Genomic DNA, 21,404 nt, shown 5'->3' on the forward strand with positions numbered 1-21,404 from the left:
CATCGTCAACATTTACAAGCCGCCTCCGAGCAGGTTGGTCCCAACATCTCTGCCAGATGTCCCAGCTCCTGCCGTGTATGCTGGTGACTTCAACAGCCATCATACAGACTGGGCATACAGCAGCTCCAACGCTGATGGTGACTTCCTGGCAGAATGGGCCTTGACCGCCGATGCAACACTCCTATACGACCCAAAGGAGCCACGCACTTTCTACTTTGCACCCTGGAACAGCACCACCAACCCGGACCTGGCCTTTGCAAATTGTCGCAACAACGAACCGCTCCTAGTAAGATGCATCCTGGACAGGTTTTCCCGGTCACACCATCGACCATCGCTCATAACCATGCCATCTCTGGTACAGCCCGTGGAAGGGAAAGACGTCAAGAGGTGGAACTTCTGGAAAGCAAACTGGGTAGGCTTCACACAACAAGTGAATAAGGCAGCCGTTGGCCTCCTACACCCACACCCCACCAACCTGAACAACGCCTACGACTCGTACTGCAAAATGCTGCTGGCCGCCACCAAGAAGAACATCCCCCACGGTGTACGTAAAGCCTATGTTCCCTGCTGGGATGACGAATGTGAAGATCTACTTCGCGTCCACACAGAATCACAAACCAGCGAGGACAGGGACAAAGCAGCGAACGACCTAATCTGCAACTAAATGAGAAACGCAGGCAAAGGTGGACGGAGACAGTGGAATCAATTGATTTCACACACTCCAACCGTCAGGCGATGCAGACCATGAATAACCTGATGGGCAGGTCGACAACCCCAGCACAGTGTTCCATCACTGCAAATTCCATCGCGTCGCTACTGCTGAGCAATGGCCGCTTCCCCAACACAGACAAGGACTTCACCAGAACAACATCGGCGAGAGTCCACGAGCTACACAGGGCCCCGAGCTGCAACTCCAACCTATCCCACGATTTCACAACACAAATCGAGCAGGCCATCCGACGGCTGAAAACCGGCTAAGGCACCAGGCACTGACGGCATCCACCCGGAATACATAAAACACCAAGGCATGAAGGCAATTGACTGGCTGTGCTCTATCCTCGCCACGTGTTTCCGCTGCCTGAAGCAGCCAAAGATCTGGTGCCGTGCCAAGGTGATTGCTCTGCCGAAGCCAAACAAACCTAGTGATGACCCCAAGGGATACCGACCCATCTCACTGCTGTGTGTTCCATACAAGCTCCTGGAACGTCTCCTCCACACACATCTCAATCCAGTGATCGACCCCTAGCTGCCTAAAGAACAGGCTGGCTTCCGAAGCGGTAGGTCAACGGTGGACCAGGTGACCCTCCTATGCCAAGACATAGAGGACAGCTTCCAGGCAGGGGAGAAGGCTGGCACTGTCTTCTTGGACCTCACAGCTGCATATGATACTGCGTGGACTACACATGAAGCTTCTGGAAACCATCCCAGACAAGCACATGGTGAGCTTCATCATGGAGATGCTGAGCAACCGCAGCTTCAGGCTATACACCAGCCACGGGCAATAGAGCAGGGTGAGGAAACTTAAGAACGGTGTCCCTCAGGGCTCAGTGCTGGCACCAATGCTGTTCAACATCTACATTCATGACCTGCCTGCAACCCAGTCAAAGAAGTATGGCTATGCTGATGACCTGGCCATCCTACTCAGTAAGCCATCCTGGGAAGCAGCAGACGAGGGCCTCTCAAGGACATGAACATCCTGTCTTCATACCTGAGGAACTGGCACCTTAAGCTCAGCATGGGCAAGACAACATCTTCAATGTTCCACCTCAACAACAGGGAAGGGACCCGCGAGATGAACGTCATGGTGGATAACGCCCGGTTACGGTCCCACCTTGTCACCATGTACCTCGGTGTGAAGCTCGACAGAAAGTTGTCATTCAAACAACACCCGGAAGGTGACAAGGCAAAGACAAGCGCCCGTGCTGCACTGATACGCCGCCTAGCCGGCACCACATGGGGAGCCACGACAAAGACACTGCGCATGTCCACAGTGGCCCTGGTGTTCTCAGCCGCCGAGTACTGCGTCCCGGTCTGGTGCCGTAGCCCTGACGCCAAGAAGCTGGATGCTGCCCTCAACAGCTCCCTGCGGACTGTCTCCGGGTGCCTACGAGCCACCCCAGTAAACCAACTGCCCGTCCTCGCTGGCATCGCCCCAGCCAACATCAGACGAGAAGCAGTCACGCTGGCCCTCTCTCGAAAGGCACAGACCAGTGAATCCCACCTCCTCCATCAGATCGTCACAGAGACACCACGACGAGTGCGCCTCAAGTCATGGCACCCCTTTGCCATGCAAGCCCAAGAGCTGCTCTTCACAACACCGGCTGAACTAGTCGCGGCCTCATTATGGTCGCCGAGAATTTTTCAACTTGTTGAACAATTAGTGGCTACTGGAACGAAGTTGCCATAGAGAGTAGCGAGAATTCCCGAGCCATAGGTGGGTTGCAAGGAGGTCCTAATGGGTTGCCAGGAGGTCAAAGGTTCTCTTAGGTTCTCGTAGGTTGTAGCCGGTGCTGACTGGTGAATTTCATTGGCTCATTGGGAAAAAAAAACGTAAGCAGTAGTTTTCAGAACCAAGGATAACCGACCGGTAATGTTAAATGTGTGCCGAACTTCACAGCTGTGTATCTCTGGCTTATTAAAAGTTGTCTGGCTTCTTAAAAGCTGTCTCCATTCCTTCTCCCCCGTTCTCCCCATCTCTTTTAAAGGACTTACTGCTAGCCGTCTTAATTACAGCGCCAACCTTCCTGTTCATTGCGGTGTCTGTATCACCTTGGCTTTGCGCCGTGTGAATTTCAGACAGTGCTCCGCCCCGCTTGCCCTGGTCCCCTGTGTGTTTGTCTGCGTCTGTGCGTGTTCCACTCTGACAGTCGCCGTTCCAGTTCCCGGTTTTTCAGGCGAAATCGCCTAAGTCGGACAGGCCCATTAGGTTCAGAATTACATGCAATGCTCCAGGTGTGAACTCAACAGTACTCCGTGCACTTGTAACAACATTTCTGCATTTTAAACTTATGGTGATAAAATCAGTTTTAAGTTGTAGTAGCATGAAATGATGAATATTCATATTAAATCACCAATGAAATGCCAGCAGTGGGTCATGCGGAGTCAAATCCAGTAAACTTAGTCCATGATATGGGAAACATCTCCCTTGTCTTTACACAGTGAGCTATATTTGGGAGGTACACAAAAATGCTGGAGAAACTCAGCGGGTGCAGCAGCATCTATGGAGCGAAGGAAATATTTTTTGTTCGATGTGAGGTCCTGCTGGTGCCGTCGCATCGCGAGTTCGATGTGAGGTCCTGCTGGTGCCGGCGTGGCCTCGAGCTATATTTGGGCTTGGACACTTCACAGAGTGCAGAGTTCACCATCTCAAATACAACTTACAGTGTTGACCAGTAGTAACTTAGTAACCAGATTGTTGATACTGCAGAAATGCAACTCAATTAAGATGTGTAGGCCTGCCAAAAATAAAATGCACTTAAAAAAAGTTGTATTATATAGGTGACAATTACCTCTTGTTATATGTCTATTAAAAACTATGTGGTATCAAATAGCCAATGATTAAGTTAAACCAGAGAGTATAATTTCAGAGGAAAGGGGTAAACATCTCAATTGCAATTTTAAAACGGGCCCAATCAACATTACAAATAAAACAATCTGTTTCTAATTGACAAATTAGATATATTAAAATTAATACTTTCTGCAGAGCACTGAATTGCCAAATTAAGAATGATTTTTTTTTCTTGAGCAGCAAATGTGGCTGTAAATGCAGGATGAGTGGAAGACATTTGATTGAAGATGTTATTACGTTATCCCCCAACTTCGTCTTTGCTTCAGAAACAAGCCACAACCTGTTCAGCCTTCCCCATTTTAACATAATCCATCATTTCACACTTAAAAATATGGAAATTCACCTTCTATTTACACATTAATTCTACAATTTTGATGGAATCCTGCTTAAATTCTATCAAAGGTTGCAAGCATAACTGGTCAGACAAGCACATATTATCAATTGCTAATTATTCCTGCAAATGTTGTGGTGAGATTGTGTCCTGGATCACTATGGCTCACGCAGTACAGGGCTTACACATTGCTACTGTTTACTGAATTTACGTATTTTCACAAAACGACAAGAAAGAATCATATTTCCAAGAATCTAAATGACGTAGATAGGATCTTGCTGGTGTTTAGAAGTACCTGTCCTGTTCTTCATAAATCATCAAGGTCACAGGTTTGGAAGATGCTGCCAAGCATGCTTCAGCAAGATTCAGATGCTGTGAAGCATGCTTCAGTCCCCCCCCCCCCCCCACCTTCTCCAATCTTACTTCCTGCAAGGGCTTCATTCTATTCCCCCACCCTCTCACACTTTACAGTTTCTGTTCTACCAATGACACTTTCCACAAGAATGCTTCCGAGATGTGTTTTATTAACTCTGACTTCCCCTCCGTCATACCTGACAGCTCTGGGGCTGGTGTGTGTGACAGGCACCTGTGTCTAGCACACAAGAGTAACCATGCATTTTCATATGTGTCTTTTTACAATACTGCTCACAAAAATGGGACAAAGGGGGTCAAATTTCAAATTCCTTCAAAAAAGTTGACAAGCACTTTATTGGGTTCATGACTAACATAGTATCAACAAAAAATAAGAAAAAATTAGCATATTGATGGCAAGTTTCCAAAAATGGCATCAGAATACAGCAATGTTACAAAATTTTGAGATTTTAAAAATCAAGCCTGCAATTTTCCCATCAGATAAAGCATAAAAAGAAGTTTAATTTGACACCCAATTCACTTTCATATCTTCAGCATTAAAAAAGTTATGGCCATTTTCATACTCTGAAATTAGCATCTTGTTCCCAATTGCTTTTCCATTGACTTAACTCAAAAGCTGCGATCAAGGACAGTCAAAAGCCCATAACTTTCTTAAAATTTAAGAAAACTAAATGAAATTTTCAGTTATTATAGATTGAAGCATTCTGAAACAAATATGAAACAATCTTACTTGGATGACCTGAAATTGAAGCATATACTTAGTTAGATACCTAATTGTAGCTAATTACAAAATTCTATTACTAGATCTAAACATCTATCCATTTCTTAAGAAAAGGTTAACATTTTTAAATAGCCTAAGTGTCCTAATAACATTCACACAAGAATTCACAATATAACATGATTTTTAAATCTCATTGTCATGAATTTATAGGCCAAATGGAAGGAATTAAGTGTTTAATTCCCGTAAATTAATGGCCATTTTAATCATCTTGCGAGTTAGATTTTGTGGAACGCGATCGATTGGAACGTTACGGTTTACGGTGAATTTAAACTCCATATCGGCAGAAAAAACACTGCCGGTTCGTATATTTACCAGACGTACTTTGCGGTGGACACTCAAAGGTTTGGTGTCCCAGAAAACAAATGTTACATTATTAGCGAAAATCAAACATTTTCACCAATGTGATCTAAATGGTATATTACCTTATGGATTTGAGCTACATCGAGGGCCGATGAATCGTCAGAAGGTTTGATTTGGGATGAATTTTTAGTAAGTAAAATGTCTCCACAACGGTTGTTGTGGAGTTTCCGGAAGTTGACACAAAGGAATGATGTTAGCGACTTAGTCCGTACGAAAGGCAAACAAGAGACAGTGTTGCCAAATTGAAGATTGGCTCAGTTTCTTAGTTTTGATAACCAATTTATGTCCAACATTTATTTTTTTTAATTGATTTTTAAAAAGTGGGAAATATATTATAAAAAGTCGTTGCGTTTTTGACACCACAATGTTTTTGATATTACATTGGAAAATAAGAAAAAATAATTAACGCCCAAAAATCGCTACTACCATAGTTGAAAAGCATTAGAGGTTTGGAGCCTCAGTGGTTTAACTTATGGAGGTACCGACCCCGATAACGGTCGTTGCGACAATGGACACCAAGCACAACGACCGTTACGGGATCTCCCCCACCTTCTCCAATCTTACTTCCTGCAAGGGCTTCATTCTATTCCCCCACCCTCTCACACTTTACAGTTTCTGTTCTACCAATGACACTTTCCACAAGAATGCTTCCGAGATGTGTTTTATTAACTCTGACTTCCCCTCCGTCATACCTGACAGCTCTGGGGCTGGTGTGTGTGACAGGCACCTGTGTCTAGCACACAAGAGTAACCATGCATTTTCATATGTGTCTTTTTACAATACTGCTCACAAAAATGTGACAAAGGGGGTCAAATTTCAAATTCCTTCAAAAAAGTTGACAAGCACTTTATTGGGTTCATGACTAACATAGTATCAACAAAAAATAAGAAAAAATTAGCATATTGATGGCAAGTTTCCAAAAATGGCATCAGAATACAGCAATGTTACAACATTTTGAGATTTTAAAAATCAAGCCTGCAATTTTTCCCATCAGATAAAGCATAAAAAGAAGTTTAATTTGACACCCAATTCACTTTCATATCTTCAGCATTAAAAAAGTTATGGCCATTTTCATACTCTGAAATTAGCATCTTGTTCCCAATTGCTTTTCCATTGACTTAACTCAAAAGCTGCGATCAAGGACAGTCAAAAGCCCATAACTTTCTTAAAATTTATGAAAACTAAATGAAATTTTCAGTTATTATAGATTGAAGCATTCTGAAACAAATATGAAACAATCTTACTTGGATGACCTGAAATTGAAGCATATACTTAGTTAGATACCTAATTGTAGCTAATTACAAAATTCTATTACTAGATCTAAACATCTATCCATTTCTTAAGAAAAGGTTAACATTTTTAAATAGCCTAAGTGTCCTAATAACATTCACACAAGAATTCACAATATAACATGATTTTTAAATCTCATTGTCATGAATTTATAGGCCAAATGGAAGGAATTAAGTGTTTAATTCCCGTAAATTAATGGCCATTTTAATCATCTTGCGAGTTAGATTTTGTGGAACGCGATCGATTGGAACGTTGCGGTTTACGGTGAATTTAAACCCCATATCGGCAGAAAAAACACTGCCGGTTCGTATATTTACCAGACGTACTTTGCGGTGGACACTCAAAGGTTTGGTGTCCCAGAAAACAAATGTTACATTATTAGCGAAAATCAAACATTTTCACCAATGTGATCTAAATGGTATATTACCTTATGGATTTGAGCTACATCGAGGGCCGATGAATCGTCAGAAGGTTTGATTTGGGATGAATTTTTAGTAAGTAAAATGTCTCCACAACGGTTGTTGTGGAGTTTCCGGAAGTTGACACAAAGGAATGATGTTAGCGACTTAGTCCGTACGAAAGGCAAACAAGAGACAGTGTTGACAAATTGAAGATTGGCTCAGTTTCTTAGTTTTGATAACCAATTTATGTCCAACATTTATTTTTTTTAATTGATTTTTAAAAAGTGGGAAATATATTATAAAAAGTCGTTGCGTTTTTGACACCACAATGTTTTTGATATTACATTGGAAAATAAGAAAAAATAATTAACGCCCAAAAATCGCTACTACCATAGTTGAAAAGCATTAGAGGTTTGGAGCCTCCGTGGTTTAACTTATGGAGGTACCGACCCCGATAACGGTCGTTGCGACAATGGACACCAAGCACAACGACCGTTACGGGATCTTTGCTAGGCGGAATATCAGATATGTTACTGTATTTTTTTCTGGTATTGATTAAGATATTTCCCTAGATCACTATCAAAACATGAGGGGCCATATGAAGTTTATTTATGAATTAAATATTCATGACTAAATGTGGCAGAGTTTTTAATGTCACATTTTTGGTGTGCAAAATGGTGGTAAAACGATGAAAACATTTTTTGACTTTCGTTCTTGAAGTTAGCTAATTTATATGTTATTTGTACGGTTTCACTTGATGGGTAGATTTTTGTTAAGAACAGTGTAATGGTGTAAAACCTGGAAAATAATCTTGTTCTTCAAAATCTCTCCAGTATGGTAAAATGACTCGTATTACATTCATTTACACTCAAATCTCAGTTTGACCCGTCATTCGCATCTCACATTATGCAATGAAATGTAAAATAATCTTGTGGTACAACTCATCTTGAAACTGGGCATGAAACGGCATTCAGGACCCAACACGTTTAGAAAATTGGCATTTCTAGTTTGTGTCTGACTCTGGACTCTGGTCCTGTCCACGGGGGGGAAATGGAGGAGGACTGGCCAAATTTTTGTGCCTTCCACCACAGTGATGAATGCTGTGGTGGATGTTTGTGTTACATTTTGTGTGTTCTCTATTATTGTATCGCTGCTGACAATCCAATCCTTGCCGGGTCACTGCTCGTGCGGTCGACCGGTTGGTGCAGAGAGTAGCTTTGAATGTTTGTCTCTTCGTTGATTGTGTCCCTTTCTTTTTTTAAAAGCTACTGTAATGCGCCCTTTAAATTGCCCCTCGGGGATGAATAAAGTGCTTGATTGATTGATTGATTGATTGGGGAGTTCAGATGAAAGATCATTGATTGTTTTTTTCTCTCTCCAGTGATAATGTCCAACCTGAGCATTTCCGGGATTTTGATCGGGAGCATCTGCATTTTTTTGCTTTTTGAATTGGCGAGTGTTCTCTCTGCTTTCATCCAAAGTAAGCACAGGGGTGCTGCAGGTAATGAATTGCCTCCCAATTCTGGTGACGCTGTCGATTTTGCCCTCTGGTGCAGTCATTGCAGAGTTTGCACCCGAGTCCCCATGTCCCAGGTGCTCCAGTTTTCGGCTGCAAACTCGTTGAATGGTGTATTAGATTAAGTAGCTAAATTAAATCATCCCAAATGTAGGTGGTTGGTTGGAGAACAGAAGTTGTTAATGAATATAGTTACAGCGATATGTTGGAGAACAGGATTAATGGGAATCATTCTGAAAGCCAGCTTAGACATGATAGATAAAATGGCTTTCTCTGCCTTGTGGAAATATGAAATAATTTACCTAACGGCTCCAGTTTTACCAAGGCTCCTTAATGTCATTCTTGGTTAAATTCTGCCTTGATATCAAACGCATGCATTGTATATTAGTTCTAGAATTCACTTATAATCGATGTTTGGACAAAAGCTATGATAGATCTAGAATTAGTCTCCGTGAAACCAAAATATACATTGGTAAATGCTGTTTGATTGCAATGTCCATGACATCGTCCATCATTTTTCTGGGGAACATTGCAGGTGGCACAGAGGTCCAGCAAATTTTCCTGCTGAAACTGCAAAGTTCCAGTGATCTGATTTCAATCCTGACCTCTGGCAACACCAGTGTGAAGTTTGTACATTCTCTGTATGACTACATGGGGTTTCCTTTGGGAGTTCCATTTCCTCTATTATGCTGGTAGATTAATTGTCGCTTGTCAGTAAGAGAATCAGGGATGTTTATTCGAAAGAGAATAGGTTTTAGGAAAAAAGATTAGGACAGATAAGAATAGTCTAAAACCCAGCATAGACTCAGCATGAGCAGAATGGCCTCCTCATCTGTCATAGGGCAATGATATATCCGCTGAAGATGGTCAGACCTGATCACATTACAGGTAATGTAATTGGTTAAGCTACATAGGAGATTCACAAGGATGTTGTCAGGGCTATAAAATGTTTGCCTTGAGAAACTATTAGATAAACTGAGGTAATTTTCTTTAGAACAGAGATAGCTGCAAATGAGATTTAGAAAATTACAAGAGGCCCAAATGGGATAAACAGAATAGGGGGCAGAAGGGGGTACAGGTTTAAACTATTTGATAGGAAATAAGAAAGATAGATTTATTTTTTACCTAGAGGATGGTAGGAATTTGTAACTCACCATCCAGAAAAATGGTAGGGTCAGAGGTTCTCATATTTAAGAAGTACATGCATGCACACGATGAATTGCGACCAGCAGAGTTAAAGTTCATCTTGTGGAAGACGGGATTAGTCCAAGTAGCTCTTTATCTACCAACATAGACATGATCGAATGAATGGTCTCTTATTGTGTCATACATGTTTTATAATTGTATAAATTGAATACATTGCACAGAGGAACTACAGGGGAATTTATCAGGATGAGATAATGGCTATCAACAACTGTAAGCATCTTCCTTTAACCTAAGTAGAAGTCAAACTATGTATGAGTTTTCCCATTATTGGCTTATCTTACTTGATCAAAAGCTGCCTTGATATCCAGTACATAATAACTTGACAAAGAAAAGAAAGAATATTCGGCTATCCGGTCAATCAAACCTGCTCCAACGTTCAAGATCAGAGTTCATCTTCCACCATCGTGTATTTTTCCCCACACTATCCCAATATCCCATGCGACTTTAGGGTGTAGACTGACATTTATCAAAATTATGTCTGATCTATCTCAGTGCCATTTCCCAGCACTACGTCCAGATCCAATAATTCTCTTAATTCCAAGCATCCATGTGGTCAATTAACTCAATGACATAGATTCCACAACCCTCATTGGCAAGACTCAAAATCTTCTAATTTAAAACATTTCTCCTCATTTGCTCCAAAAAAATTCCACTTCCAATTTGGCAGCATTGCAGGCATGTAGACTCGCGCAACAGACAATACAAAATATTTAAAATAAATTACATATAAATTGTGCAAGATAGTGTAAGAAATATTGTGCAAAAAAGACAATGGTGCAAAAAAATTGGAAAACAAATCCATGGTAGTTGCAAGACGTGGCAACCCAAATGCTGAGGTAGCATTTGGGTTGCACAGATTGGTTCAAGAACCTGGTAGTGGGAAGAAAGTAGCTGTTCCTGACCCTGGTGGTGTTTGGACTTCAGGATTTTGTACCACCTGCCTGATGGTAGTAGCGAGAAGAAAGCATGGCCCGGGTGACAGATGCTGCCTTCTTGAGGCTGTGCCTCATGTAGATGCTTTCAAAAGTGGGGAGGGCTGTGCTCATGATAAACATAGAAACATAGAAAATAGGTGCAGGAGTAGGCCATTCGGCCCTTCGAGCCTGCACCGCCATTCAATATGATCATGGCTGATCATCCAACTCAGTATCCTGTACCTGCCCTCTCCATGCCCCCTGAACCCTTTAGCCACAAGGTCCACATCTAACTCCCTCTGTTAGATGTGGCCCAGTCCACCAGTATCTGCAGCTTCTTGCGTTCCATTGAATTTGCCATGATGCAACCAGGCAGGGCATATTTTACAGTACCTTGTACAAGATTTTTTTCAAGACTATTTAGTGACATGCCAAATCTGTTTAAACCTCCAAGAAGTTGAGGTGCTGGTGCGCCTTCTTTGTGATTATAGCTATTTTCTTGGCCTACGATGTGTCATCCAAAATATTAAAGACACGGAATTTGAAGCTGTCAACTCTCTCTACCACCAACCCCACTAAGGAAAACTGATGCATGGTCTCCTGCTTTCCCCTTTCGAAAATGAACACTTAGTTTTCTGGTTTTGTTGACCCTGAGCAACAAATTATTGTTGCAGCATCATTCAACCAGGTGTTCCCTCTCCTGTACGCTGGCCCATCACCTGTGATATGGCCAACAACAGTGGTGTTGTCAGCAAATTTGGTATTGATGCTGTGCTTACACACCCCGTTGAGTAGGACAGGGGTCTGAGAATGCAGCCTCGACATGCATCTGTGATGACGGTTAGTGAAGAAATTATATTGTTACCAATCTCCACTGATTGAGCTCTGCCGACGAGGAAGTCAAGGATTCAGTTGCAAAAGGAGGTGCAGAGGCCCAAGTCTTGTAGTTTGATCATGACTTGAGAGGATGACTGTGTCGTATGCCAACCTGTGGTCAATGAACAGCAGTCTTACATGCGTGTTCCTGTTATCCAGATGGTTCAGGCAAGAGTGGAAAGCCAATGGGACAGTATCTGCGAGACGGCTGCCCTACCAGCAGCGTGTTAGTCATTTCTACTTTTTTTGTTTTTTTTAGTATGTCCGAATGTTTGTTTTAATGTCTCTCGGTGTGACTTGTGTGGGGGGTGGCGAGGCGGGGTAAGGGGGGAACCGCTTTCGGTCACCTCCTCCACGGAGAGATGACTTTTTTCATGTTGCCTCCCTCGCGGCCTAACAAGGATTGGTGCGGCCTTTCCCGGAGTCGGGCCCGGAGCTTCAGCAGCGGGCGCAGCGTGAACTTTTCATCGCGGAGCGGGCGAGCCCTCGCTGGGGGTCACCAGAAGGGAGTGCTCCGATCACTGGCCCGCCGACTGTTACACTCTGAAGCCACGGTCTGTGGAGTCTGGGATCCCTTGTTGGGGATCCCGGATGAGAAGAGCTCCGAGCGCCGGCCCATGGCCTACATCTTGAAGCCGCGGTCTGCGCTGCTTCTAGCCCCGGCGCGGCGTGGGGCCTAGATCTTCGACTGCCGGCCTGCGGCCTACATCATCTTGAAGCCGCGGTCTCCGGTAGGGAAGCACCGATTCAGGACTTGCCTTCCAGACGAGAGGGCCTGTACATCTGGCTGCCCGCAGCAGAGACTGCGGAGGTTTGAGGTCCCGACCACGGGGGAAAATGGAGGAGGAAAGACTGTATTTTGTGCTTTCCACCACAGTGAAGAATGCTGTGGTGGATGTTTTTGTGTTAAATTTTTATTGTGTATTGTGTGTTCTTTTTTATTGTACCACTGCTGGCAACTTCATTTCACTGCACTTCATTGTGTATGTGACGAATAAATCTGACTATTGATTATCGTAATGCCTCAATCACCACCCCCACTAGCGTGTTCCAGTCACTCACCACACTCTGCGAAAATTTTATCAGGTTACCCAACAAACCACCAGCATCCCAAAGAAAGCATTCCAATGTCTGTCCAACCTCTATGCTTACATATTCTGTTATGCTGCTGCAAGTAAGAAATTCATTGTTCTATGTAGGAAGGAGCTGCATACGCTGGTTTAAACCAAAGAGAGACACAAAAAGCTGGAGTAACTCAGCGGGTCAGGCAGCATCTCTGGAGAGAAGGAATGGGTGACATTTTGGGTCGAGACCCTTCTTCAGACTGAGAGTCACGGGTAAGGGATACAAGAGATTGTTCTATCTGGGACATATGACAATAAAACACTCTTGACTTATGGAGTTGAAGCCCATATATATTTGTGTACTTCAGGAATTTTGCAAGTTTAAATGGGATTTCTTCTCATTCTTAACACTAGAGACTACAGGTATAATTTATACAATCTCACCTCATTGCTAGAGCCAGTCAACAGAATCTTCACTGCACTTCCTCAATGATGCGTTTCTCAGGTTGGAAGCAAATATTGTACAACTATACCTATACTCCTGCAGTCAAATCCTCTCATAATAAAGACCAATGAACCATTTACTTCTCTAATCATTTGTTTTACCTGCATGTTGGATTATGTGGCCTGTGTGCGCAATTTCACACAGGTCCTTTAGTATATCAACATTACCCAAATTCTCACGATCTCCATGTTACCTCAATAGTCAAAGTCTACTAGCCTGTGAAAGATCCATTTATTCCCACTTTGCTCTCCACCCAACAAACTTTCAATCCGTCAATCTATTATTCCAACTCCCAACAATTTTTTTGAGCAACAGCAAGATGCTGCTTGACCTACTGAGTTCTTCCCGCAGATTGTTTGTTGCTCCAGATTCTAGCATCTAGTCTTGTGTCTCCTTGTGCTCTAAACATTTTAATCAACTCCTCTGTGGGACGATATCAAAAGCTTTTCTAAAAAAAAATCAAAATAAACACGCACTGTTCTCATCTTCTCCTAGTCATATTCTTAAAGCACAATTACCGTTAACTTACTCCATGAATCAGATTATTTTGTTTACATTTGGTTCTAGGCTGCTATTGCCATCTGGAGTTGAGTGATCGTGGAGGAATCAAACTGGGCACGGATGCAAAATTTGTGTAACTGCTTGTGGATCACATTTTGATAATTTCCATCCCTAAGGAACTAGGACCAATCCCAGTTACTGGTTTTGGTGTCAGTTCACATAAGTTCTGTTAACTTTTCATGATTTGTTATCCTCATCCTCACCCCAGAAAAGAACGCATTGAACCAATTTTGTGTACTATTTAATCTTTATAGCTACAATGGAGACTTGGGATGCGGTGGAAGTAGTTCAGATGTCTTTCCATCTAAAATTGGCACAGCAAAAATAGTTATCAACCTCTGACCTAAAGCTTCACAGTGCCCGAGGACATTTTAATTCCATGTTTAAGAGCTGGTGGTGCAAAATGAGTGAAAATGTAATCCATGACTTGCACTGAATACAAAATAATAGCATAAAATTAATGCAGCAATTAAAGTAGCACCTCTTTCATTAAAAACTATTAAGTTGACCTTTCATTTTACAATCAATAAACTGCATGTTAAAAAGGTGTTTAGTTCCAAAGCAAATCAAAACGACTCCCTTTCCCACAGTAGACGTTTCGATGAAAAAGCTGGCCATCATTTCTTCCAAAAATATTTCAAAACTCCACAATCAATCTAGAAGACGTTTGGAGGAAACTTGATGGCTGATTTAATCAAAGCATCTTGAATTATAGTAAGATAGATGCACGCCAGGTTCCTTTAAAAAAATGACATGCCAATTCTTTAAACGGCTCCTATTTCTGAACTTCACACCATAAACAAATCTACAAGATCGCACAGTTCACAAGAGGCCCATATCATGATGTCAGGTTGCAGTTTAAAGAACAGCATCACCACTCGGACTCGGGTTGTTCGACACAACTTTACAGCTTGTTAAATAAAATGACGACGCCTGGCAAATCGACGCTTCAGAAAACTTCACAAATTTATACATCCATTTTAAATAAATCAGAACAACAATGGGAACAGAGAAGAACAACACCAAACTGTGAAACCTTGAATCCATTCCCTATAAATAATTGAGCAACGCTTCGATCAGTTCTTAAAACATGCCTGTTTTAGGTTTAATGGGAAAAGGAAACATAATGCTTAGATGCGGGCCGGCAAGAGACAAAGGCAGAAGATGCCCCTGGGCTTCCAGTCTCAGAACCATCCCACCGTCGGCGGGGGGAGCATCCCTCGGAGCCAGCATCAGCCGCAGCCTGGAGCTGGGGTTAGGGGGAGGGAGTTGGAGGAGAGGAGAGGGGAGTGTAGTGGAGCCGATGAAAGGCGGAAAATGCATTCCCCTGCAAGTAGCCCGGGGCAGAGGGAGGGGGAGACTCCGAGGCTGCGAGGCTGGCCCGGCCCGGCCCGGCCGTGACTGAGGAAGAAGGGGAGAGGGCCCACACTCAGACTTTCACACTCTCGTCGCTGGGGACAGACAGAGAGTGAAACGCCGACCCAAAACTATGGGGGGGGGGGGGGGAGAGAGAGAGAGAAATAGAACAAGTGTAGAGGGTTAGCCGAGTCAACGATGACCGCCCTTACCTCCTGTGCCGTCGGAGTTCTCGTTCAAGCTGCCCGAGGAGTCATGGTGAGAGCCCACACAACCTCCCATGGGTGAGCTGTTGTCACTTTTACAACAGACCAACTAACATCCGCAGCCCAGCCGGCACTGGCTCGCTCAGGCGCGCGTCCCCGCGGCTCCTCCTCCTCAAGCGCGTCCCCGCGGCTCCTCCTCTTCAAGCGCGTCCCCGCGGCTCCTCCTCTTCCAGCGCGTCCCCGCGGCTCCTCCTCAAGCGCGTCCCCGCGGCTCCTCCTCCTCAAGCGCGTCCCCGCGGCTCCTCCTCCTCAAGCGCGTCCCCGCGGCTCCTCCTCCTCAAGCGCGTCCCCGCTGCTCCTCCTCCTCAAGCGCGTCCCCGCGGCCCCTCCTCCTCAAGCGCGTCCCCGCTGCTCCTCCTCCTCAAGCGCGTCCCCGCTGCTCCTCCTCTTCAAGCGCGTCCCCGCGGCTCCTCCTCTTCCAGCGCGTTCCCCATCTCCTCCCTTCCTGCGCGTGCCCGCGGCTCCTCCCAGCGCGCCCCCGCGACTCTCCTCACCGTTGTCACCGCGCGCGGCCGAGACCGTGCTCGCGCCCTGGGGTCCTCCACCCACTTTCCGCGATGACCCCATCCCCTCTAGCGCGCGCTCCCGCGGCCCTTCTCTTCAGCGCGCGCTCCCGCCGCCTCCACTCTCCAGCAAAGATACTAGAGCTCTCCAGCGCGCGCACGACCTCCCGGCTCTGCCGGTGTCATGATACTTATTACTTCTCCGGAGTCGGGCGTCGTGTCCCAAGGGAAGCGTGCGGAGCGCTGCAAGGTGAACTTTTGCTCTTTAGGGGAGAGGGGCTGTTACAACCGACCTCCAACCAAGGTATCAGAATGTAAAGTAGGAGAGACCAAAGATCTCTATGATCTTTGGGAGAGACCAAACCGGCACCTGCTCTTCAATAAGACCGCGGTAGACCTTTTGCACCAGCGTTATATGCCATAATATTTAACCATTTGTAACCAGATGTGGAGCATACTGAGCGTCTGAAGAAGGGGTTCGGCCCGAAACGTTACCTATTTCCTTCGCTCCATAGATGCTGCTGCACCCGCTGAGTTTCTCCAGCATTTTTGTGTACCATACTGAGTGGCTGATCGTTTCTTGTGAATGAATTATAAAGATTTGCTGCTTCCTCTCAACCAATCCATAGAAACGGAGGATGGCTTGTTTGCACCATGTAGTGTCTGAAGAGGCCAAAGTTTGAACTGCGCTCTCTGTAATAGATGAGACAAGAAGTAGTTAGTGGGCACATGGGAAGTCTGTGAGATGATGCATTCTTTCTGTTGCTTATCTGTGTTCCTGATGCAGGACTCAAGGTTCTAGATGTTATCTCTACTTTGGGAAGTTACTTGGAGTCATTTGGGATGCTGCATTTCTTTGAGGCTTTGAGCACATCCTTGAATCTTGTCTTCTATGAGTTGGTCATCTCGTCCCTTAAATAGAATTTAAGCATGCAGACAATATTGTGAACACAACATAACCGAATAAATGTAACTTGGGCCACGTCACTGAATTTGTTGGTTTGGAAGAGGACATGACATTGGTTTGCTTATTCTTCCATTCCTCCAAAGATTCACTCTCACTGAGTGAAGAATTATCTTCTCATATCCCTTTTTATAAGACTACCCCTGCTTCTGCATTTCTCAACCAAGGATAATAGCAATGTTGCATGTGCCAGTTAAATCCTGCAAGAAATGTGCATATTTTAATAAGATCACTTCTCATTCAGAGATTACAGACTTAGTCTGAATTTCTGCCACCCGCAAACTAATCATCCTAGGAATTGACCTTCCCAGCATTCCCACTTTCACAAATATATCCTTCCTAGGTAGGAAAACCAAACCTGCACACAGTATTTCACATGTGGTCTCATCAGGACCCTATATATTTGGAGTAAGATAACTCTTCAACTCTAATATTTTACAATGGTCAGCAAACTGTTTGCTTTCCTAATTGCTTTCTAACCCTGTACATTAACTTCCAGTGATGTGTGTAGAAGAACTTCCAGGTTCCTCTGAACACTAATACACTAATTTATGAACTTTCTAATTTGCTGTAAAATGGATCACCTAATTTTTCCTACACTATTCCACTAGCCATCTTCAGTCATTCGCTATATCCCCCAAGGATTCTCTGCCAGCACCACAAAGTCCATCCTGCCAACAATCCTTTTACCTTGAACAATCTTGAATATACCTGTACTTGTTCCCCCTAACCCAAATTATTCATATAGATTATGAACACTAGGGCACACACATTATCCATCCCATCCCCTTCAACCATAATCTATATTTTGCCTCTTAATGAATCATTGCTTGATACCAGTATATTGCGCACAATCCCTTTTGCTCTGAATTTGCTTAATAATCTCTCATCAAATACTTTTATGAAAATCCAGATATATCACACTTTTTTCCTTCCTCTGAAAACATTCCAAAACATTTTCAAAATGATATTTTTTTAATCCATATTAATTCTACTCAATCTACATGCTAGGCTGGCCCAGTAGGTTAAGGCACAATGGATTCATGCTGTTAGCAAACTGACATTCACTATATACCCACTGACTCCCACGGCTATCTTGACTACTCTTCCTCCCACCCTGCTTCCTGTAAGGACTCCATCCCCTATTCCCAATTCCTCGGTCTACACCGCATCTGCTCCCGGGATGAGGTGTTCCACACCAGGGCATCGCAAATGTCCTCATTCTTCAGGGAATGGGGGTTCCCCTCCCCTACTACAGATGAGGCTCGCACCAGGGTCTCCTCCATACCCCGTAACACTACTCTCACTCCCCATCCCCCCACTCGCAACAAGGGCAGAGTCCCCCTAGTCCTCACCTTTCACCACACTAGCCGGCACATACAACAAATAGTCCTCCAACGTGACCCCACTACTCGCCACATCTTCCCATCTCCCCCCCTGTCTGCCTTCCGCAAAGACCGCTCCCTCCGTAACTCCCTTGTCAATTCTTCCCTTCGCTCCCGCACCACCCCTTCTCCGGGCACTTTCCCTTGCAACCGCAAGAGATACTACACTTGTCGCTTTACCTCCCCCCTCGACTCCATTCAAGGACCCAAGCAGTCGTTCCTGGTGCAACAGAGGTTCACCTGCACCTCCTCCAATCTCATTTATTGCATCCGCTGCTCTAGATGTCAGCTGATCTATAACGGTGAGACCAAGCGTAGGCTTGGCGATCGTTTCGCTGAACACCTCCGCTCGGTCCGCATTAACCAACCTGACCTCCCGGTGGCTCAGCACTTCAACTCCCCCTCGCATTCCGTATCCGACCTCTGTGTCCTGGGCCTCCTCCACGGCCAGAGTGAGCAACACCGGAAATTGGAGGAACAGCACCTCATATTCCGCTTGGGGAGTCTGCATCCTGCTGGCATGAACATTGAATTCTCACAATTCTGTTAGACCTTGCTATCCCCTCGCCTTCCTACGTCTCCCTCAGCCATCGGGCTCTTCCTCCTTTTTCCTTTCTTCTCCCCGCCTCCCCCCACCCCCCATCAGTCTGAAGAAGGGTTTCGGCCCAAAACGTTGCCTATTTCCTTCACTCCATAGATGCTGCTGCACCCGCTGAGTTCTTCCAGCATTTTTGTGTACCTTAAACTAAATCCAAAGTTGGCTGTGTTGATAGAAAGCAGAGAGTAGAGATGGATGGGTGTTGTTCTAAATGGAAAACTGTAACAAATGGTTTACTACAGGGTAGGACATATCCAGAAAATAGAATGTTAAACAGTACAGTATCAGAACAGGTTCTTCGGCCTAAGATATTTGTGCCAACCATGATGCCAAATTTAAACTGCATACCTGTCTGCATTTGGTCTATATTCCGCAATTCCCTGCATGTTTATCTGTCCAAATCACTCTTAAACATTGCTCTTTTAAATGTTTCCGCCACTTCCCCTGGCAGTGTATTCAAAAACTTGCCTTGCACATCTTTAAATTTCCCCTTCTCGCCTCAAACCAAAGTCCTTTAGTGCTTGAGTAAACAACTCTGACTTTCTACCTTGTCTATACCTCGCATAATATTATTTACTTCTATCAGGTCAATTTTCACCCTCTGATGCTCCAGAGAATATAATACGAGTTTGTCCAACTTCTCCTTATTGTGGTGACCAGAACTGCACACAATACTACAAACATGGTTCAACCAAAGTTTTATATATCGCAACACAACTTCCCAGACTTTTACACTCAGCACCCCGACAATGAAGGGAATTATGTCATTTACCACAGGTACAGCAGGCAGTGAAGAAAGCTAATGGCATGTTGGCCTTCGTAACAAGAGGAGTTGAGTATAGGAGCAAAGAGGAACTCCTGCAGTTGTACATGGCCCTGTTGAGACCACACCTGGAGTACTGTGTTCAGTTTTGGTCTACAAATTTGAGGAGGGACATTCTTGCTATTGAGGGAGTGCAGCGTAGATTCACAAGGTTAATTCCCGGGATGGCGGGACTGTCATATGTTGAAAGAATGGAGTGACTGGGCCTGTATACATGGGAATTAGAAGGATGAGAGAGGATCTTATTAAAACATTCAATTCAATTCAATTCAACTTTATTGTCATTGCACAAATACGAGTACAGGTACAACGAAATGCAGTTTAGCGTCTGGTCATAGTGCAAGATAGTAGAAATAAAAATACTGGTTAACAATGTGTGGACTGTGGATGAATTAAACTGGTACATAGGCAAATAAATGTATACAAATGGGAGAGTATAAAGATAGCTAGCGACGGGACTCTGAGTTCAGCAGTGTAATGGTGTTATTCAAAAAGCTGTTCCTCAGCCTGCTTGTGCGAGACCTGAGGCTCCTGTACCGCCTCCCTGATGGGAGGAAGGCAAATAGTCCATGGTTAGGGTGAGAGGGGTCCTTGATGATTTTCCCGGCCCGTCTCAGACACCGTTTGCAGTGGAGGGCATCCATGGCAGGGAGCGGGGCACCGATGATGTGCTGAGCGGTTTTCACCACCCGTTGCAGTGCCTTCCTGTCAGCTGTGGTGCAGCTGCTGTACCATACCGTGAAGCAGGTGGTCAGGATGCTTTCGATGGTACAGCAGTAGAAGTTGGACAGGATCTGGGGGGACAGGTGAGCTTTCTTAAGCCTCCTCAGAAAGTAAAGGCGCTGCTGCGCCTTTTTGATCAGTTTGGTGGTATTGAGGGACCAGGACAGATCCTCTGAGATGTGTACCCGAGGAATTTGTAGGTGGAGACGTGCTCCACCTCAGTCCCGTTTATGTGGATGGGGGTATGTCTGCCACCTCTGGTCTTCCTGAAGTCAACGATGATTTCCTTCGTCTTCTTAGAGTTGAGGACGAGGTTATTATTGGTACACCAGGCTGCCAGGTTCTGGACCTCCTCCCTATAGGCTGATTCGTTGTTGTCCCTGATCAGTCCTACCACCGTGGTGTCGTCGGCAAATTTTATGATGGCGTTGGAGCCATACTTAGGGACGCAGTCATGGGTGAAGAGGGAGTAGAGGAGAGGGCTGAGCACACAGTTCAGTGTTATAGTGGAGGAGGTGAGGTTGTTGATCCTAACAGACTGTGGTCTGTTGGTGAGGAAATCCAGTGTCCAATTGCAGAGGGAGGTGGTGATGCCAAGTCCGCTGAGTTTGGTGATCAAGCTGGCGGGGATGACAGTATTAAATGCGGAGCTGAAGTCGATGAACAACAACCTGATGTAGGAGTTGTTGTTGTCCAGGTGGGTCAGGGCAGAGTGTAGGGCCGCAGATATGGCGTCCTCTATAGACCTTTTGGGCCGGTAGGCAAACTGATGGGGGTCCAGTGTGGGAGGGAGGCTGGCTTTGAGGTGAGCCAAGATCAGCCGCTCAAAGCACTTCGCGATGACGGGGGTGAGTGCCACTGGGCGGAAGTCGTTGAGACTCCCTGAAGCTGACTGTTTGGGCACTGGCACAATGGTTGAGGTCTTGAGGCAAGTAGGGACGACACCCTGGGCCAGTGACAGATTGAAAATGTCAGTGAAGACCAGGGATAGTTGTCCAGCACATGCCCTGAGCACACGCCCGGGGATGCCATCGGGGCCGG

At 44.9% G+C, this 21,404-nt stretch overlaps 1 protein-coding gene across 1 annotated transcript in view; it reads right to left on the bottom strand.

Moving 5' to 3' along the window:
- Positions 1-15,491, bottom strand: part of ubtd2 (ubiquitin domain containing 2) — a 63,028-nt gene extending 47,537 nt beyond the window's left edge. Inside the window, exon 1 of the mRNA XM_033029592.1 lies at positions 15,314-15,491. Coding sequence (XP_032885483.1) covers positions 15,314-15,383 — 70 coding nt within the window. The 5' untranslated portion in view covers positions 15,384-15,491. The remainder of the gene's footprint in view (positions 1-15,313) is intronic.
- Between the last annotated feature and the right edge of the window lie 5,913 nt (positions 15,492-21,404).

Source organism: Amblyraja radiata, chromosome 11, assembly GCF_010909765.2.
Source record: "Amblyraja radiata isolate CabotCenter1 chromosome 11, sAmbRad1.1.pri, whole genome shotgun sequence".
Classification (NCBI taxonomy): domain Eukaryota; kingdom Metazoa; phylum Chordata; class Chondrichthyes; order Rajiformes; family Rajidae; genus Amblyraja; species Amblyraja radiata.